The 20,700-nt window shown below is 38.9% G+C and overlaps 1 protein-coding gene across 4 annotated transcripts in view; it reads left to right on the top strand.

Moving 5' to 3' along the window:
- CDON (cell adhesion associated, oncogene regulated) overlaps positions 1 to 17,489 on the top strand; it is a 123,143-nt gene extending 105,654 nt beyond the window's left edge. For all 4 annotated transcript variants that reach the window (XM_082200249.1, XM_082200248.1, XM_082200251.1 and 1 more), the window contains 6 exons: positions 4,374 to 4,496; positions 5,773 to 6,000; positions 6,834 to 7,120; positions 10,071 to 10,150; positions 15,589 to 15,842; positions 16,360 to 17,489. In XM_082200249.1, coding sequence (XP_082056375.1) covers positions 4,374 to 4,496; positions 5,773 to 6,000; positions 6,834 to 7,120; positions 10,071 to 10,150; positions 15,589 to 15,842; positions 16,360 to 16,523 — 1,136 coding nt within the window. In that variant the 3' untranslated portion in view covers positions 16,524 to 17,489. The remainder of the gene's footprint in view (positions 1 to 4,373; positions 4,497 to 5,772; positions 6,001 to 6,833; positions 7,121 to 10,070; positions 10,151 to 15,588; positions 15,843 to 16,359) is intronic.
- The last annotated feature ends 3,211 nt before the right edge of the window (positions 17,490 to 20,700 follow it).

A 20,700-nucleotide genomic window follows, 5' to 3' on the forward strand; every position in this document is an offset into this window, starting at 1 on the left:
GTAGCTTCTCTGCTAGAGGAACTTTCACTAGTACCCTCCAGAATTGCATTTGCTTCTGTTGCAGCCACACCAAACTAATGGTTAATAGTTGTTTGTAACAAATATCTCTTCCTCCCTGTGTCACTATCTGCCAGATCTTGAACCCTTGTCACAGAAATTGCAGTGGGGACTATATTTGTGGGGTATTAGTTCTCATAATAAATTTCGCACTTGATCCATAAATCTCATTATGGTCTAACAGGATTGTGTGGAAGTTGTTCATGTGAATGAAAGATCCTTCACTTTTTGAATTCAGTGTCCCATTACTATAAAGATGCCATGTTGTTAACTTTTAGGTTACAAATTTGAGATAAGCTGCAAAATTTTCTATACTGCAATTGTTCTTTTATTTAATTCAAGTGTTAAATCTCTTAACGTGCTTGAAGCTGGAAAAGAACTGACTTCTCAGATTTAGTCTCATAACAATATATAAGCAGCTGATTTTATTTAGATGGATTTTGGTCCATTTGTAGGTCTTAATTTTATGAGCTGTACAGTGGGAAAGTATATAAACCAATTACATTCGTTAACGCAGGAACAGGCATTTGGTTGAGCACTGACAACTACAGAATTCCCCTGATAACACCTGTTAGTGCATCTATGAGCTCTTAAAAATTATTTTATGTAAGATTAAACCTTTTCTCACAATTGCATAGAATGGCTGTGGCTGCCACAAGTTGCCATTCTTGAATCTATTACTCTATTAATATTGCTCTACAATGCTACAGGGCTGCTAAACACCTATGTAATGAGTGTAGTTAACTGAGAGGTTAAGCGATTACCTTGGAAGAAGTTCAGTGTTTCACTTGTAGCCTTTCTGGTACACAGAATCTGTGTTTATAAATGTTTAAGTGAGCTCCGCTGTGCTGTGAAATTTGCTTGTTCCTGATTTTCAGGTTTATGCATTCTGAAATCTTAATGGAAGCCTGAAACCACTAGCAGCTGCTCTGCCGTGCCAAAGCTTGAACAGAAATTTGCACAGTGGTAGAAATGTTATACATCAAACTCTTCTTTACTACATTATATAGCCACAACTACTTATTGATTTAAATATTCAAATTAGCCTCAGTTATGTAGGAAAATATAGAGAGAGGAATCTCTTGTGCATGCCTTTTGGATCACTGCAGCTGCATTGTATTTTTCTTTTTCTTTTTTGTACCTTTCATAAGTAAATTTCGACACAGGATTTTCAGTTCCAAACAGTAGTAAAGTTTTTGCAATGGTTGTGACTCCATTAGTAGCCCAAGGTTTCATTTCATGACCAGTCTTGTCTTTCTGAGATTGTCTCAAAACTTTGATGCCTTTTCTGTATATGTTGCCACATGCTAGCTTGATTTTATTTTTAAAGTTCCTGATGTTTGCATTTGGTTCTTCATTACGTAGTCAGTAGTTTTCTGTCTTTCTGCTTGTTCAACAAAAGCACCACCAAACCTTCTGTTGTCTCCTGTGCTGAAATTTTGCATTCCATACTTGGTTCATGGAGATAGTGTCAAAAACTCAAAGTGCATTCAGATAACAGTTGCTTACATTTTCCTTGCTTCAATATATGGGAACAGAGTTAAAAAAATTGTACTGATTCCAGTTCTAGTAAACGTTTGAAGGGGAAATCTAAAGCCTGATGTAATTACTAAAAGGATGCTTGAGGTGTAATGAGAAGATGGAGCTTAGAAAGATTTGGAAAACTGAGTTCCTGGGCAAAAGCTAGTCTGCTGCTTCAGCCTGTATTCATTTTTGAGGATATAAGCTGCAAACATAAATGAACTGATTTGTTTGAAACAGTCACCTCTAAGGCTCTTCAACAAAGCAGTTAAACACACAGACTTTCAGATATTGGCAGGCTGTATTGTACAACAGTGGTGTTCTCTTGTAGGTTCAGTCTTTCAGTAGGGACAATAGTTGTATATGCATGTGATTCACACCTGGAGTGTGATTTTGAGGGCAAGCAGAATTACACTGGCTGACTCAAGCTCTATGCATTGACGCAAAGGTGAGAATTAGGTATCTGTGCGTGTACATGTCTGGAGCCTTCCATGCAGTTGAGATCCGTGATTTATCAATGTTTCAGGTGGTGCCGAAGCTTCTGGGCACATAAAGGCCCATTGTCGGACTGTATGTGGAGATCAGGGGAAGCACCAACTGAAACGATCCTGCTTTACTTCCACCTTTCTAAGAAGAGCAATGGGTTATTGTGTAAATAGCACCCCTACTTGGGTGCTGTTGAAATACAGTAGCATCTTGATACTGTTCTTCCCTGTGAAGGCTGTAGCTTATAGATCTGTCTGTGTTCTAGGTGGAAGTAGTTCCAGCAGAAATAGACCACGATGTCGACATTTAAGAAGCATTAGGCGTATCTAAACCATCTTAATTATAATATAGTGGGTTTCTCTTTATTAAAACCTGTCATAATAGTGAGCATACAGACTGAAAGTGATTTATGAGTACGGAGAAAACACCAGGTGGTGTCTAAACGAAAAATTGACTTTCAGCCAGACACAGTAAAATCATTCTCTTAAATGAACTTGTTTGGATTAGAATTTCCAATGCTGAATATCAAAGGCCTTCTTACTTCATATATTTTCATAGTACATAAAAATTGTCTGCAGCTTGTGCTAGTCATGCTGTTAGTAAACTACTTACGCTTTCCTCATGTTCTCTGGAGTACGTTCTTAGACTTAAGTATAGAATTGAGTGGCTTCAAGTCTTTTTGTGATGTCTTCACTTTTCTGCCTTTAAAAAGACACATGCACCCTAAGGTGGCTAGCAAAATGTTACTCCTTTTATCATATGATTTGTTGTATCAACAGAAGACCTACAGACAAAAGTACAGTTTCCCTTTCTACCAGGCTCCTATCACATGCTTTATTTTTAAAAAGTCAAGTCTTAAGAGCATTTTGGAAAGTGCTGTGGGAAAACCCCACCCAAGGTCTGTTGCACAGCTGAGTCCTTTTCTCACTATCAAAACGACAAGTGACACTCAATAATTCTCTAAAAGCAAATTTTATTTCTTACTTGAGCAGGAAGGGTAACAGCAGGCGATCAGAAAAGTGATCAGAGGCTGAATCCTTATGTCTGTTTGCACAGTTTTTATACATATAGGTTAGACATGCAAGACTCCCAGTAATACAGTCTTGCGTGTGATAGCGCCAGCTTAACTGAATAGACAGATGCTTCCACATTTCAGCTAGCTAGGCATTTTTCTGTTTATTCCATTTAAATGTCCTGGCCTAGCATGCTCCTAAAACTTCCCTTTACACACCCTCCTGTGGTTTGCTTTTTCTCTGTTCCTCTCTTAAGCTTGCATGTCAGCATGATTACAATGAGAATACAGTGGTGCCCCGCAAGACGAATGCCTCGCAAGACGGAAAACTCGCTAGACGAAAGAGTTTTTCGTTTTGGAGGTGCTTCGCAAAACAAATCTCCTATGGGCTTGCTTCGCAAGACGAAAATGTCTTGCGAGTTCCTGCGGGTTTTTTTTCCTTCCCCCCTCTTTTTCTAAGCCGCTTATCAGCTGATCCGATAAGCCGCTAAAAGCCGCTAATAGCGCTAATCCGCTAATCCATCAATGGGCTTGCTTCGCAAGATGAAAAAACCGCTAGACGAAGAGAATCACAGAACAGATTCTTTTCGTCTTGCGAGGCACCACTGTACATGATTATGGTGTCAGCCTGCAACAAGATGGTGTTAGTCTTGCTTAAGCTATAACAAAGGTGGAGGTGATTCATGCTACTCTTTGTATCATATTGTGATTAGTTGTATCAACAGCAAGACCTACAGTCAAAAGTACAGTGTCTCTTTCTACCAGGCTCCTATTGCATTCTTTATTTTTATTTATTTTTTAAGTCAGATCTTAATAGCATGGTGGAAGGTCATCAACAATGGGGCTAGATGAGTCTCTTTAAGAAAGACATTCTATGATCATATCATGTTGTGATCCATGGCTGTCCATGCATACTGCTGTGTATTGGCCAACTTCCAAAGTTTAAAACAACCACTTTCTGCCAAATATTTCTTATTGCAGTTTTATTTACATGTCTGATTCAGACTTTGCCCTTAGGGTTTTATGTTAAATAGATGCTACATTCCATCTTTGAGACAAACATGTTCAGGAAGGTTGTAGACATTTTATTAATAGTAAATTACATTCTTCTTATATGCATATTTGTGTATGTAAGACTGATTTTGGCCTGCTATCTTAGCTCTTAATTGCAATGGGTCATTTATTTTTTACCTGTTGTCCTCAAATTGTAAGGACAGTTCCTACATTTTTTAGCTCAGTTTATATTTTCCAAATTGTGAAACAAACATGCTACATGTCTATATGTTTTTCTTTCTAGGCACAAAGCAGTGGCACTTGATAAGTCACCTGCAACCTGAAACATCTTATGATATTAAAATGCAGTGCTACAATGAAGGAGGTGAAAGTGACTACAGCAATGTGATGATCTGTGAGACCAAAGGTGAGAAGGAGCTGTTATTTTTCTTCTGTCACTAAGCCAATAGCCATATATTTGCTGTTCCCTAATCTACATACTTGGGACCCGGGTGGCACTGTGGTCCAAACCACAGAGCCTAGGGCTTGCCGATCAGAAGGTCATCCCTGCAATGGGGTAAGCTCCCATTGTTCGGTTCCAGCTTCCCCCCCCCCCAAACTAGCAGTTCGGAAGCACGTCAACGTGCAAGTAGATAAATAGGTACCGCTCCGGCAGGAAGGTAGATGGCGTTTCCATGCGCTGCTCTGGTTCGCCAGAAGCAGCTTAGTTATGTTGGCCACATGACCCGGAAGCTGTCTGCAGACAAACGCCAGTTCCCTAGGCCTATAGAGCGAGATGAGCACACAACCCCAGAGTCGTCCGCAACTGGACCTAACGGTCAGGGGTACCTTTACCTTTACCTTTAATCTTCATACTTATGTAAGAATTCATTTCTTTTCAAATATTTTTCACAATATTTCAGATGTTTTAGTTAGTTTCTTGACTTCATGAAAATAAATATTCCATTTCAGCACACTATATGTAATCCAATATGGGCTTTTAGAAATCACATGCTACCATCAAAACCAAACCTCAGTGCTTGAGAGAGCTTCTCATTCAATGCATAAAACTGTGCTATCTTCCCATACTTTATCTCAAGCTAATGCTCTTGCTTGTTGTTACTGTAAACAAAAAGACAGCTTCAGTTTCTGGGTTCAGAAAGACACATAGGATTTATCATCAGCTACCCAATACCCTTGTTCAATAAATAATTTATTTCTTTTAAAGCAAACTTATGTTTGAAACTATGATCAGTTTTAAAATATAAAATTTTGGGATACTAGTAAGGGTAGAAGAAGGATCTTTAATAAATTTTACGCACACCTGTCCCAGAATATATCGGTGTGTTTTCATTTCAAACCATCCATAAGCATTGATATTTGACAACAAAAATGGGCCCATTATCTTTTTTTGTCAACTACTTTACATGCCTTTTACATTCTGGTAATGTTCATTATTCCTATGTGTGAAAGTGTGAAAGAAGCTAAAGCAGTGGCACGTGTGGACTTGAGGGTAAACAAATTCCAAAACAAATATATATTATCAAGTAACTTAGGATCAAAAATGTTCTACCATCATATTTTATGCCATTTTGAATTGCAGTAGTTGCAGCTCTTGATTGACTTATAGAATTAATAACACTTCTGTAGACTTGCTATTTTAAATGTGTGTTTTATCTTATACTCTCCTCCCTCCACATTAGTGAAGCGCACACCTGGAGCATCAGAATACCCAGTGAAGGACCTTAGCACACCACCAAATTCTCCTGATCGTGGAGTTGGGAGTAATGCTGGTCAACCAAATGGTCCTGTCCGAAGCAGTGACATGTTATACCTGATTGTGGGCTGTGTCCTTGGAGTGATGGTGCTTATTCTGATAGCCTTCATTGCTATGTGCTTGTGGAAGAATCGCCAGCAAATTGCCATGCAGAGTAGGTTAATTCTGATATTCTTCATGTCCTCTGCTGGACCAAACCTAATGAAACAATATTGTTGCTAAGTAACCTAACACCACAACATTTATTGTGAATTTAAGTTGCTGTTATGATCACCACTGAATAACGGAGGGGAACAAATTTGAAAAAGTGCTTTATTCTTCTTATGAAACATAGAGATTAGAGCCTAACTCCGTGCCTTCACTTTCCATTCCAATTTAGCAATAGAAATGTATTCTAGGAGAACTTTATATTTTCACTTTCAGAGGATATTGGTAGATATAGTTAATGGCCAACTTAACATAGTTACAGTCTTCTTTGAAATCTTCTGCTGGCAAAGGGAGATGCTTCCTGTTCCTACATTTTTGGTGTTCTAAATGTTCATAAGGTATAGCAATTGTGTCTTGGTCTGGGGGAAATGTGGGATATAAATAAATATAATAATAATAGCAATTTTACTTGGCTCTTATAACTGTAGATCTGACAGAACAATCTACATTGCATTGTTAAGAATAGTGCTGGTGCAATAAAATAAGTGTGTTTATGCCACAAAAGCTGTCAGATTCCCCAGACAGTGGTAAATATGCAAAACATGTAATCTGTGTTAGCCCCTTAATTATCAGTGGTGGTCACCTGCTATCTAAACTCTGTTCGTCAGATTGTAACATGTTTTATAATTTGTAAAGGGCTTAAGGCATTGTAGTGCTAGGGGTGTAAACTCTACCGTGAACAGCCAGCTATAAAACGTTTTCATCTGTAACCTTTTCAGATAAAGAACATGTGTAAGAGTTGAAGTGTTAAGCATTTTCTCCCAATCCTCACTCTTTCAGAGTATGACCCTCCTGGTTACCTTTACCAACGTGCTGATATCAATGGGCAAATGGTTGAGTACACGACATTACCAGGCACAAGTCGTATCAATGGCAGCATACATGGAAACTTTATCAGTAATGGAAACCATAATAATGGTTGCCTTCACCTCCATCACAAGGTTCCTAATGGAACGAATGGAATCATGAACGGTGCTGTAAATGGAGGAACTGTTGTTTATCCAAGGCACACTAACTCCCTGTCCAGAGCACACATGGAATATGAACACACCCACCACCTCGGAAATGTAAGTAAGCCCTAGATGTTGGAGGTCTGTTTCTTGAACGTAATACGAAATGAAGTCTTAGGAAATGGAAAGCATTCAGCACTTAACAAAAATATGTTGAAAATTCCATAACATGGCATGCTTTGTGAAGCTTAACTTGCTGGAATTGCCTCATAGAGCTTTTACTGCACTGTTAGGGGTTGGAATCTTCATTTTTAAACAGCATTTTTAATACCCAATATTAATGTTTTGCTAACCTGGTGATTATAGAGAGGCTCGAAAAGGTTGGCTAAAAGATCAAGCATAGCAAATATGCTGTCTTTCAGTTCTCATCGTTTCTTGTGACTCTGCCAAGTTTTTCAGAATAAAGATGTTATGCATGCATGTGTGAACCTGATGGGGTGAACAAACGCCACTGAAAAGTTTTGCGTTAGACTTGGTTGAAGAAAGTTGTGCCTTTAGTGATCTGTTTTTGTATTATATATGTGCATGTCCTCAATGGTGATTTTTTATGTGTGAACCAGCATATAGATAGATAGAGGTAACTTGCATAAGTGTAATTTCCCATGTACTAGTCTGTTTTGTTTTGGTTTTTTTTGTTCTTGAAGACTGTCAGCCTAACTTTGATGAAGGTGCTTGGGTGGAATTATTCCTCAGGCATTCTCAGTTTAATTCTACGTCATAGTAATAATGGCAGTTACACATTGGATACATTGGATACCCTTCCACTCACTTACATTGCTTGGAGATTTTTGTGATCTTATTGGAGACTTCTCACATTCTTCCATTAATTGTGCCAGAACCTTTAGCTTTATGACCAGGCTGTTACTACAGCCCCATTTCAGGTTTAACTTTTAAGCAGTGCTCTTTATTACACTACAGTGTGCCAAAACTTTAGGTTAATAAATCAAAAAATCGCTCCTCCTGGTCCTGCTCTGACACACCATAAGTCTATCTGCATTCTGAATGTTTGAGACTTGGGTTGAAATTATTAAGAATGATTGTGATTAGGCCCCTGTATTATGAAAAAAATATGCATTTGTTTCCCCAAGGAATTATCTAAATAGCTAATCTTTTTTTTAACATTGGTCCTGCTCAAAACTGTTTGAATATTTTTGAGTAAGGACACTTCTAAGGTTTTTGGGGAATATAGGACTAGTGTTTGTTTTTGGTAACTGAACACAAGTGCTTCGTTTTAGGGAGAAACAGATTGCTGCTCAAGCAAGAGTTGCCACTTCAGATAACCTTGCCTTCTCTTATTTCTTTTTGCAGCACTCTTAAACTCATAAGTTCTCATTCTTTTTAAAAGCCAACCCAAACACTGATTTTACAAGTATCAAAACATGATTCTATAAGCATTCTGTAAGTGATTGATATATCCAGACTATGTGAACCTAAACAGAACAATTGTCTATTGTCTGTATAGGGGTATTCCAGGGACACAAACCTAAAACAGGTGTTAACCAGTTTTCTTTTAGATGCTTGTCTAAGGCCTGATTCTCACTTTGATATTTACATTCTGAATAAAAATACAGTCATACCTCGGGTTACAGACGCTTCAGGTTGCGCGTTTTCGGGTTGCACACCACGCCAAACCCTGAAGTACCGGAACGGGTTACTTCTGGGTTTCGGTGCATTCGCAGAAGCACTAAATCGCACTTTGTGCATGCACATAAGTGCCGAAGCGTGACCCCCTCATGCGCAGATGCGGTGCTGCGGGTTGCAAACGTGCCTCCCGCACGGATCACGTTCACAACCCGAGTGTGCACTGTAGTACCTCTTAAACTAAATATGAAATCTGTAGTTCAGCATGCATGCCTATAAAATAATCCAAAGCAAAGACCTTTTCTTTTCTTATTCACTGGTTTTGTTTATTTCAAAGGGCTGCATACTGACATTTATATAGAGACACTCTTCCACTTAATGAGAGCCATGTGTCTGTTGTACTTGCCCCATCCATAATATCAAAGTGAGAATCTGCCTATAATATTCTAATTTGTCCTCTTCATCTTGAAACAACACACCAGGGCTAAATTGGAGCATGAAATTGGAATTTTGTGTGGCTTTATAGTACGTTCTTTTAAAGCCCTCTGATCCACACACAGAACTATGGTTCTTATGATTTACTGGTGAGCAAATTTATTGCGTTGAGCAAATGTGGCAATTTAGGACTAGAGCACAGGAGCAGTTTTGCTTTGGATGTCTTCATAGTCAAATATTGGATAGAAAGATTTGTTCAGCAGAGTTTGAGTCTTGGATGTAAAATGGTCTTTCACAGTCTTGAGTAGTTAATAAGGATTTTTATTGCCACCTGTACTACCTCATTTTCAAATATTCCTCAAACCTGCATCTCCCTTTCATTCAGCAGTGAGGTATGTGTTAATCTTAGCATTTTTATTTGTAAAATTCTGCAGCCAAAACCAACAATTCAAAATCCCTCTCACCCCCAAACCCCAAATCACTCTTGGCTGGTGAATTATTGCATCTGTGAAAATAAAGAACATTTCAAAACTGAGTTTGGTGAAGCAAGCTGATCTAATCAGATTAATTCCAGGAAAATCAGTCAGATGTATTCATCATACTAGCCACATGTATATCTTGTCTCCACAAGCAGACAAAACTCTGTAGTGGAAAGGAAGTTACTTTCATGTCTCATCTGTGTGTGAAGCATTTTCAGTTTTGTCAAATTTGAGTTGGGCACTACCGGCTGAAAATAGAGCCAAGGAAATTACAACATACATGGGCAAGCTACAGCTGTTAGTTTTTGCTGTAGCATACATGCTGAAAGTTAGGCTTTGCAAAACAAATTTTGCAATACTGTGAGCTCTGTCTTTTTGATGAATGCCAAACTTCATTACAAATTAGAATAGAATCTGTTGTTGTTGTTAATTGTGACAGATGGCATGCTTAAGGGCTTGAATTTATTCTGATTTGTTATTCTCTCCCCACCCCAAACCCCCAATTTATCTAGGGTGGTGGTGTATACACAGCTATGCCTCAGACAGACCCTTCAGAATGCGCGAACTGCCGGAACTGTCGGAACAATAACAGGTAGTAAACCAGGGGAGAGAGAATAAAGTGAGCTTTGGGATTGAGTCTGCTCCAGTTGCTTTCTACACCTATGCATTTTAGGGGCTTTCAAGTGGAGGTTGCTATTCATCCCTGATTTTCACATAAAGACTATGCAAGATTTATTTATAAAAGCTGTTACATTTTATGGAAATGTGCATCCTAAGATGTTGGCACTTTAACAGCAGCTTCCTGGGATTTCTCGAATACTTTGAGTCCAGAAACAGGTACCATAGCAGCTGGTGATGCTGCCTCAGGATAAAAATAATCTAATCTTGTGTTCTGTTACCTTGCCATTGCAAATGAATGGGTGAGCTTGCAAATCTTCTAGGTTTATTGTGGTTATCATACCACTGTGATTTCAACATGGGTGTCTCAAACATCCCAAACAAGGGATGAATATCATCACCCAGAGGAGCTTCTCTCTGGATCCTCGTAGCTTAGTTTGTAAGCTAAGCTTCCAAGAGGCATAGTTCTTTTGCCATCCCTTCTCTTTTATCTTCCCCATCTACCAGCACCTTCCAGTCTTTTCCCAACTGGAACATCTTTCTTGTTCCCTCTATGATATTGCATTGGTATATGATAGACCAGCAGATACACTCTGTTTTCTTCCTTTTATATTGAATTATTACTATGAAGAGGCCCCAAAATAAGGCAAAAGTCCCCAAGCTCTGTACAGCAAAACAGAACAAACACAAGAAATGCAGATTATCTGCTCAATTTGTATGTTCCAGTTGCAAAATGGGAGTACGGGATTGACAGTTTTGAAGTATGGAAGGTGTTTTAACAGACCTCTTATCCTTGTAGTGAGGATGGGGCATGCAGTTAGGTAATGAGCTGAGTACCTCCAAAAATACAGGATCTGCATTTTGCCGCGAAGTATCTCTGAACCCTTCTCATGAGACTTCAGATCAGTGGCAGGCTAAACACCACACCCAAAAAATGTAGCATCAAGCAAGAGAATTTCCAGTTTCCACAGATGCAAAAATATGTCATTTCACATAACGTTTATAAGAGTCAACAGGAGAAATGAAGCTGTCCAAGAACCAGCCACAAGGTTGGGTGTGGCTCACTGCTTAGATACATTTGGCTGCTTTTGCAGTCCTGAAAACAGTTCCATCTTCAAATGTATAGTATCTGGTTGCCACAAAAGCCATCCATCGACACAGAAAAATGCTCTTAGGAAGCACAATGACAGGAAAGAACAGCTGTTACAAGCTCATCATTTCTAGGCTGAAAGTTTCGTGCTGCAACAGACAATTTCATTATTCTAAAAGAAGCTAACTGCATGTGCACATCAAGAGAAACTGGGTGATTGGATAGAACTAGTAATAAAGATAATCAAGCAGAGGTAATATTATCATTGTTAGATATTTCCACTTTACTCTTTTGTAAAAGGTGCCAATCCCCGCCCCCCCCCCCAAGTTTCTTAAATGACCACAGCAATAACTAGTTGGCGAATCAGAGCACCATGTATGCTGCCAAACATCTCTGCACATGCACCTGAATTCTTTGGCTTTCTCATTTCAACTGCAACTCCCTTAGGTGCACCAGAGGCTGCTGTAGTGAGACTATCAAATTTCAAGAGTGACTCTCTGGGTTCCATGGCGGCAGGAGTGGGAAGTCACATCTTGTGGGAGGGAGGTTCAGTCAACATCTCTTTAGTCTTACCCTTGATTTTTGCAACTTTCCATTAGCAAACATTGCACACCGTAGTCAGCGAGAAACCACTGTCTGTCTGCAGGGGACACGTGGAATGCCCTGGTTGATTACCAGGGTTAATTTGGTCTTATTTTGCACACAGCTGACCCTTCTGGGCCCTTAGATCAAACAAACTCAACATTTGTGGATCAGTGCTAATGTTTTCCTGGTCAGACTGTTTTAAATACACCTGGGGTAATAGTTCTCTTTTACAGATGATAAAAAGCACTCCTTGTGTCGGCTGTATATTTTGAGCTTAGTGGCTTGTGGAGTAAGGGGAAAACCCTCATGCAAACATTTTTAAGTTTGTTCATTCCAGAATATAGCCAGTTTCTTGCCCTTCAGTGTAAAACAAGCGGAAATTAAATGGCTTAGTCAGGAGCCATTCTTAATTCCTTTGCTGTCAACTTAAGTAAGCACAGCTTCTAAAATAGATGATTGTACCGTAGAACTGTGTAGCAGTTTTGTGGTGTCAGTTTTTCTTAGTATTGAGTGTGGTGCAGTCATCCCAGTCTTCTCTAATCAAAGACTGATGTAACTATGATCCCAGGATTGCACAATCTCTACTTAGTTGCCTGTGTTTTGAGTCAGTCACGTATTTATGAGTTTATTACTTTAGATGCACAAAGCGAATAATGTTTTTCTTTAAAAGTTATCTCCCAGCATTCAAGCCATTCTGCATTGCAAATTGTAAAGCAAGTGTACTATCCTTTCAAATAGAATCAGACAAAAATGTAGTAGTAGATCTATGCTGACTATCAAAAGTTGGATTTTACAGGTCTTCTGTTAAAAATACACCAGGAGAGTTAATTTCACGATTATGGTTAGACCACAGTGTGCGCATCAGCATTTGCCTCTGCTGTCTGCATTTGTGATTCTTTTTGGGAATCTCTGTGATTCTTGCAATAGGATATGGGAAGGATCCGATTGCTCAGGTAGGGCTGAGGTTGCAATTGTTTTGATATGCGCATTTAAATGTACATTTGGAAACCAGCACTTTGACTATACTATTGGAAGAGCAGAGGCTCCTAATCAGAGGTTCTTAGTTGTTGCCTTACAGATGTGGAACTCCCTTCTAGATTTCCATTGAGGTCTCAGCCTGGATACCTTCCAGAAGTATTTTTAGGCTAGGTTTACACGTGCAGCAGAATTTATAAAAACTCCTAACCCACAAGGCATCTCACAACTGTAAATCAAAACATAACAAGTTACCAATAATAGAACTGTTAAAAATATACAGCAACAGGTTTGAATTACTCAAATCAAGCTAAAAACGTGGCAGAACAAAGTCTTTTCAATTCACATAAATGGCATTAAAGAAAGGACCAGTTGACTCTCCCAAAGACCGTTCCAGAGTCTAGACACTGCAGCCAAGTATGCAGTATCCTGCTGGACATATGATGGCGGTGAGATGCGGAGCATGGCCTCTAAGAAGATAGAAACTTGAGACTATAGGTATCATTGTTATATGATCCCCATATTGGTTTAAAAGCCTTGCCAGGAATAGAACCCTTAGCTGTAATGAGGGGAGGTTTTAGCCGAGCATTCGAAAACATCTTTCCACCTGTAGTCTGATGTGATGCAGTCCATTTTACTGCCTCATTCTGCAACAGACATAACCTTCCCTGTTCTGGCCGGCTTTTAAAGCTCAGACGTAAAGTGACTTCTGTATGTAAATTGTGTAAATGCAGCATCAGGTTTTTTTTAACTTGGTAGAGTTGTGCTGTGTCTTAGCTGAAAATGACAGTGCTTAGGCATCCTAATGGGGTATAGAATGGAATAAATAATCTTCTAGTTGGTAAATGTAGGAGATGCAAATGTATATTTGGGGTAACTCTCATGGTATCAAGATGTGGGCTACGACCTTCCTGGGGGATTGTGAAATAGTCGTGGGAAAGTTATGCCACAGGAACTTCATGGAATAATCCAGCAGTGCTGGAAGACATAGACAGACCCTGGCTGGTAACGTGTGCAAGCAGCAGCTCAGTTCCTTGTCTTGGCAGAAAATATAGATATGGAGAAAGGGCAATAGCACTCCTGCTAAGGTCTTGAATATCCATTTGTTCAAGTCCGTAGGTTCTCACACGGCGCAGAAAGATATATGCTGCTCTGTGCTACATTGTCTAGACACTCTTCCACTTGTACAAGGTTAAGGGAGCCTGAAAGTTTTTTAAAAAATTAAGAGGATGGCTTGTTAACTTGAGACACATTTTAAATATCCTGCAAATAAGAATCTTGCAGCTTGTGTTGTATTTGTCCATATGAGTGTTCCATTTGTGAAATGAATCTTATCTCTCTCCATTCACATTCCTCATCTGAATCCACCTCTTCTATGAATCCTGTGCCCTAACTTCTTAATCTTGATCACAAGCCAAAACACAGTCTCTGTGTATTTCCATCTGCTCACATTAATCCCCTTCTCCTAGCTCTGTTGTCTCTCATCATGACGAAAGTTAGATTGTAAGCTACTTGCAGCAGGGTGACTTTTTGGTTGCTTCTGTAAAGTGCAAAGCACGTCATTGGCACAGTATAAATAACAAAGCATTTCTAATTATGATTCTGCTTCTGTGGCTAAAGAAAGTTCCACATAATAAGCTTTCTGTCTGTAAAGCTAAATATTATGTAGCTTTAGGTTGTATTTTGACAGCCATTGTGAATAAGTGGTGTGGTTGCCAAGGAATAATTTAAGACAGAGCTTCATGTTAATCATCTTCTTCCTAGGAGATAATTATGGAGAGCTAGCAAACCATAGTCAATGAAAAGTGAATGAATTCAAAGAATGTTTATGCCAGTAGTTCCTCTACTTGGTGGAAGAATACTTTCTATGTTTTATTTCAAGTTCTCATAATAAACCCTGTAACAAGAAAAGGTTTAATTTAAATCACTGTAAACATGTATATATGTGAGAGGATGAACTGCAGTGTCAAAATATTTTTGCTACTTCTATCATAGTTTTGGAGAATATTCTTAATTGTTCACATGCTTTGTGTCCCAGATTTTCAGTTCATATGCCTGTCTTAAATAGATATGGGTGTGCTTTGGTTTCTCATTTGTTTAGTTACAAATAATATAGTTAAGTACTTGTTAGCATATATCTTGAAAGTTGAAAAAGCAAGTTGATAACCACCTCAGTGTCCTTAGAAGCTGGTTCTCCAGCTGCAAACATTTATAGCACTGGCAGTTTCCCAACACTTTGGATTAGCTCTGGGCATGTCTACAAAGGATTTTAGCTGTAAGATGCCTTTTTTTGTTGTTCAAAGGCTAAGTAGATTCCGCTATAAGGAATTGACTTCCTTCCCTGCTTGACTAGTCTTTCACAATCCAGAATGAGAGAGAATTATCAAAGATTCTTTCTGGGAAGGCTTAGAAAGCATGTTCTCACTTTCTAAGTTTACAATGCTGAAGAATCCAATATTGAATGTAATCACTCTATCAGCAGCACTTTAACAGAGGTTGAGTTACCAATTGAAAGAGCAAATTGATATTGAAGTTCTTTTTCTTATATTTCCAAAAAAATACCCCAATTAAAAATGTGTAAGAGAGCACTTAGTGGGAGCTGTCTTTTTTTAAAAAAAAATAAAAAAACTCTCTATTTTGTACAACTGGGTAATGAAACATTGTTTATTTCATTTATGAATCACTATAAGGTGCATCACAAAGTGATTTACAGTATACTTTATAGTGAGCCATTTTCCATGAACGTGTTTGAATTTTTCTAGGTGCTTCACTAAAACCAGTGGCACTTTTGGAAGCAACCCTGCAGCTGTGATGCCCATCGTAGCACCTTATCAGCAGGACAGTTTAGAAATGAAACCGTTGAATCATATGATGGTTGCGATGTGCTTAGCGTCCACAACCCCCGGATGCAACACTGAGGCAGAGGAAGACGGCAAGGAGAAAGTGGATCCCCCATCTCCTCGGGACTCCTGTGACCAAGAAAATGTGAATCCACTCAGTACAGATTGTATAGAAGGTACGCCAGCATTTTGGGAATTGTGGAAATATATAGCTGCCTCCGAGGCAGTTGCTTTTTATTTATAATCAGAGCAATTTAGCACAGAAACCAAACTCAGACTGAGATTAAATACTTAAGCTTCTTGTGGTTCCCTGTGCATGTTATGGAATTTGGTGCTGTGGTGCTTAAACTGCGGGCTTCTTTTTCTTTTTTAAAAATGGATTTCATCCAGTACTCTCCTTGGATTATTTGTGGTGACTAAATAGTTTTAAACACTGTGCTAATTTATTTAAATCTCTGCCAAGACCACCTTCGGCTGTGATCTTGTGTTTCAGCAACTAAGATTAATCAAACTAGCTACTTAGGATAGAAGAGCTGCAGGACAGCGGGGGAGGGAGGAATGTTGATGATTCATCAAATAGTAGTCTTGTTTCCCAGCCTGTTGGAGCTTGTATGAAGCCTCTTGATAAATTGGATGGTTGTTGAAGTTGCTAATAGACAACTAGATGATAATAGCTGTGTTTTTAATTTGCAGATCACAGTGCACATTTGGAAACATCAGATCACATGTTGAGCTGGAGCCCCCTGATTCTCCAGCCTCTTTCAAAAGACTGCAATGAAAAGACAGAAGGGATTTCAAATGGCGTTACGTTGGACGGTTTGGGGAGTCTTCGACAGCTCCAAGTACAAGAGACTTAAGGAACTGACCTCCTTCCCCTCCCCACTTAAAGCCAGTAACTGCACAGCAGAGTCGCTGAAAGAGACTTACAACAGGATGTTAATTATAAAAGATGCTATTTATTTTTTGGTGTAGTGTCCTATGAATGTGTGTTTTTAAGAAAGCCTTTTGCCTTTTCATTTTATTTATGTCTTGAGAAATTCCTTCCCATCCTTCCCAGCACGACACCATTGTGACTATCTGAAGGTATGTTGTCATTACAGGAAACATACTAAAATGTTTTCCATGGACATTGGAAGAATACAGCTTCACTTTAGTGCAAACATTTAGGAGAAGTGCTTATTGGATTGGTTCAGATCCAAGCTGATCTTCAGTTTATAATTTACAATTTGGTGATATAACTCCACAGGATGGTTCAGTGCAAATGAAAACAGAATGAACTTTTGGCTATGGAAATTTAAATTGTTACAGCATATTAATGAACTGTTGCCACCTAACTCTAAACACCCTAATGTGAAAAAACATGGAACTTGCAATGGAAGTCTGGTTCTCAGTCAGTGCTAGCGAACACTTGTTGGAAAATGGCAGGACTGAAGAGAGGCTCATTTAAATGAATGTTGAGGTGTGGAGTTCTTGCCATACTCGTTCCAGATAGTGAAAGGCACAACATGGGCAACAGTTAATGGTTGGCAGACACATATGTAACCTTTACTGCTGGGTGGAAGAATTGAGCATGGGTATTTTGCACCGGTGCCGCTTGTTGCCATTCTAAAGTGTTTTGATTTGTTTCCTGATGTTCCTGTTATGTGTCCTGTGCATCAAGGTACAGGGCACATTTTCTACTTGGGTTAGGTGAGCTTTTTTGAAAGGCTTTGTAGGATGCTTGGGTTAAAAAAAAGCAAGGGGAGAATTTGATGTCAGTGATTTAGGAAAGCAATCAAAATTGTTCTGGATTGAAAATGGCTCCCTCCTATCTCCCCCCCCCCCTCAAATTTGTGTTTCTGGCATTTGCTTTAAGGGTAAATAAGTTCATACACAATCCACATTAAGGAAATAGAGAGGTAAACACCAGGAGGGAAATGGCCAGAATGGAGGAAGTTGAGAATAGTTGTCCTGGTTAATCCGCAGTTAGAACCTTTATAACTAGTCACTTTCACAAGATGAAGCAGTATTGAGAGAGGTTTGGGGACAAAAGTGCTAGTTGTTGGTAGTTAAGTTTAGCAACACATTCTATGAAATAGGTCGTACAAACTCACCCTTTGCCAGAAGTTGGCCCAGAAAAGGGTTTTGCTTTGGCTGCTTTATAAATACACTGGAGCATTACACAATCAAGCTTAGAATGTAAGGCCTCTAGAACATTTTGTTCATTTGGTTTAGGCACCAGCGTCAGACTCAAGTCCTTTGCCTTACACCTTCCCAGGGTTGCCAACTTGAATAAAATATTTGGGGGGGAGGAGGAGCTTCCCAAAGATTATCATGATTATTCTGTGTATCTTCATGGAACTTGGATAATAGGTGTAAAATCAGGGCAGTCAGGGTTGGGGTGATGCAGAATGTTTAACACCCTTGTTTCACTTCTTTTGGAGTACAAAATAGCTGCTTCACCCCACATACAACACCTGTATATGTATCTTTAAGAAAGGTGCCTATGCTTCAGAAATAGCTGAGGGCACAATGTGGACGTCACAAGGCTAGCTGCATATTTCCACCTTCTCCCAGTTTTAACCAGCACAAATAAAACAAACTTACACTTGTAAAACAGCTCCACGAATTGGAGGCACGTAACACTATATTTGCAGTTGCCCCGCGGCAATATGAATTCATTTTCCTAGCTAGATCCAGGAACTAGAAACGCCCCGTTTGAAGAAGGGGTGAGGGGGGGAAATAGAGGAAAGGCCAAATATACTGAATAGTAATTGCAAGCCCCTTACAGAAGAGCAGAGGTGCTCATAGGTGCAATGTACCATACTGAGTAACATTTGTGTGTTTTGTGAGTGTGTGTGTGTGTGTGCGCGCGCGATAAAGACAAGCTTTGTATTTTTATATCTGTTGCAGCAATTGTCAAATGCTGTGTGTGTATATAGTGTGCGATTATTTTATATAATATATTATGTATATTATATAATTTTATAAATAAGGCTCCCTAATGAGAATTTGCAGTGCTTATTTGAGTTACTGTGCAAGGACCCCTTTCTTTGTAGGAAATTAGAACAAGATTCAATTTATAATTAGGCCCACAGAACATCTCTGCTGCTCATCTCCAAACTAAACTAACGGCTGGAGACTTCCGAGAAATTACTTTTCAAAGCCTTAGAGGGGGAGTGACAACTAGTAAACGAATGTGACCTGGTGGAAGCAAAGTCCCAGCTGGTTTGGAGACAATTATTATATATGCCTTTTCAAAAAGCAAGAATGTCAGAGTACCTTTGATGTGGGAATTTAAGGGATTCTGGCTCCTTCTCTGTCATACGAGGCCACTTCAATTGAAAAGAGTCCAGGCAGGTAACATAAGCCTTTCGATGTGGAACTGAGAAAATCATACTTGGAGTCTGGGAAAGAGTTTGTAATCTGTTGTAGTAGAATCTCATCAAGGACTGCTTTATTTATATTGTGTGACACTGTTTTAAGTGTTTTTCCTTTTTATTGTATTTTATTTATAAAAGTTATATATTGCCTTTATATTTTAGGGGGATTGTGAGTTTTCCCTCAATCATAGGTGTGTAATTATGAACCTTGCAAAGCATAGACAAGTGGCCAAGTTTCTCTGATCCACGTGCTCATTCAGTGCCCACTATCATATTAGATTCTGACTAGTGACTTCTGGCCAGGAAACCTAAGAAAATCTTGTTTTTGCATGTACTGATGGATAATAATGTGCCTTCCTACTTGGTATCCACTAAAGCTGTCACTGCCTTTTCAAATTCATTAAGCACAATAAATTTGTGGGACTTTTTAATGGCTCACAAAGCACTTTCATGAGACTTAGAACATCTTGTTTAAAAACTTTAGAATGCTAGCTTCTCAATGTTTCTACTCCTCATGTCTTCACAGAGCTTTGGAACCAAATAAGCAAGTAGAAGTCTAAACTCCACATTCAATCTCATGCTTTTAGTGTTTAGCATATTTTCCCTGAATATTTCTCATATACAAAATTCATGATCAGAATATATTACTGCCACAGACAAATTCTTCATGTCTGTCATCAGTAGTTTGGCATCTGACATGTGTCCTCGTGGTAAGATGCAGATTATGTTAAAGCAGAAAGAAAATGCACAATTTTGGCTTGTGATAGGTTAGATGTTCTCCTTTTGTTCATCCTCAAGGTCTCTGACTTATTGGAAGGGCTTCTGACTATTTTAAAATGGCAAGAACTGATGCAGCGATATATTATTATACCAGAGCTACCCATGTTATGCATGGCACTAGCAGGTATGTAAGTCCAAGCACAAAATTGGAAGTATGTCCCACTGAAATCTGTCCTCCTTACTTCAATATAAGGAGCCAGTGCTGGGAAACAACTTCAGCTTTGACAAGTTTTTTTAAAACAACTTTCTTGATGGCATATGTCCTGCCTATGGAACTGAAGCATTTCTCAACCTGGTGCCCTCTGTATGTTGCTGGATTACAATTTCCATAATCCCAAAACATTGGCCATACTGGCTAAAGCTGATGGAGTCAACTTCTGAAGGGTACCAGGTTAAGGGATACTGGTCTTCATTATAAAAGGTCTTATCCCCCTCCAATCTCTTAAAGCAACTTGGTTAAATAAAGTATTGCTGTCTAACCAGCAAGCGTTCTAATATTTGTAATTCTTGTTCTTTTGCAAATAAATGGTTTTAAAGATGCATGTCTTTTGTATCATATAGAAAAAAAATACACTATATTTTCCTTTAAAAGTTGTAATATTCTTTTTTAAAAAAGAAAATTGTACATATGTTTAAATGATGTAGGTTTGGGCAGGATTTTCCTTGTTTTTAATATTAAAGAGAATGCTGCTGCTTTGGTGTAATAGTTAAAATTGCTGTCTGGTGTTTCAGTCTCCAATGTTTAAATCTGAATTCTCCAGAATTATGGTTTCCAAGTGCTATACCAAGTAAGTTAACTGCTTAACGTTGCTTTGTTATTGTTGTTTTGGTATTAGTAGTAGTACACACAACATTTCTTTCTCTCTCTCTCTCTCTCTCTCTCTCTCACACA

Source organism: Podarcis vaucheri (genome assembly GCF_965113315.1).
Source record: "Podarcis vaucheri genome assembly, chromosome: 15".
NCBI lineage: Eukaryota > Metazoa > Chordata > Lepidosauria > Squamata > Lacertidae > Podarcis > Podarcis vaucheri.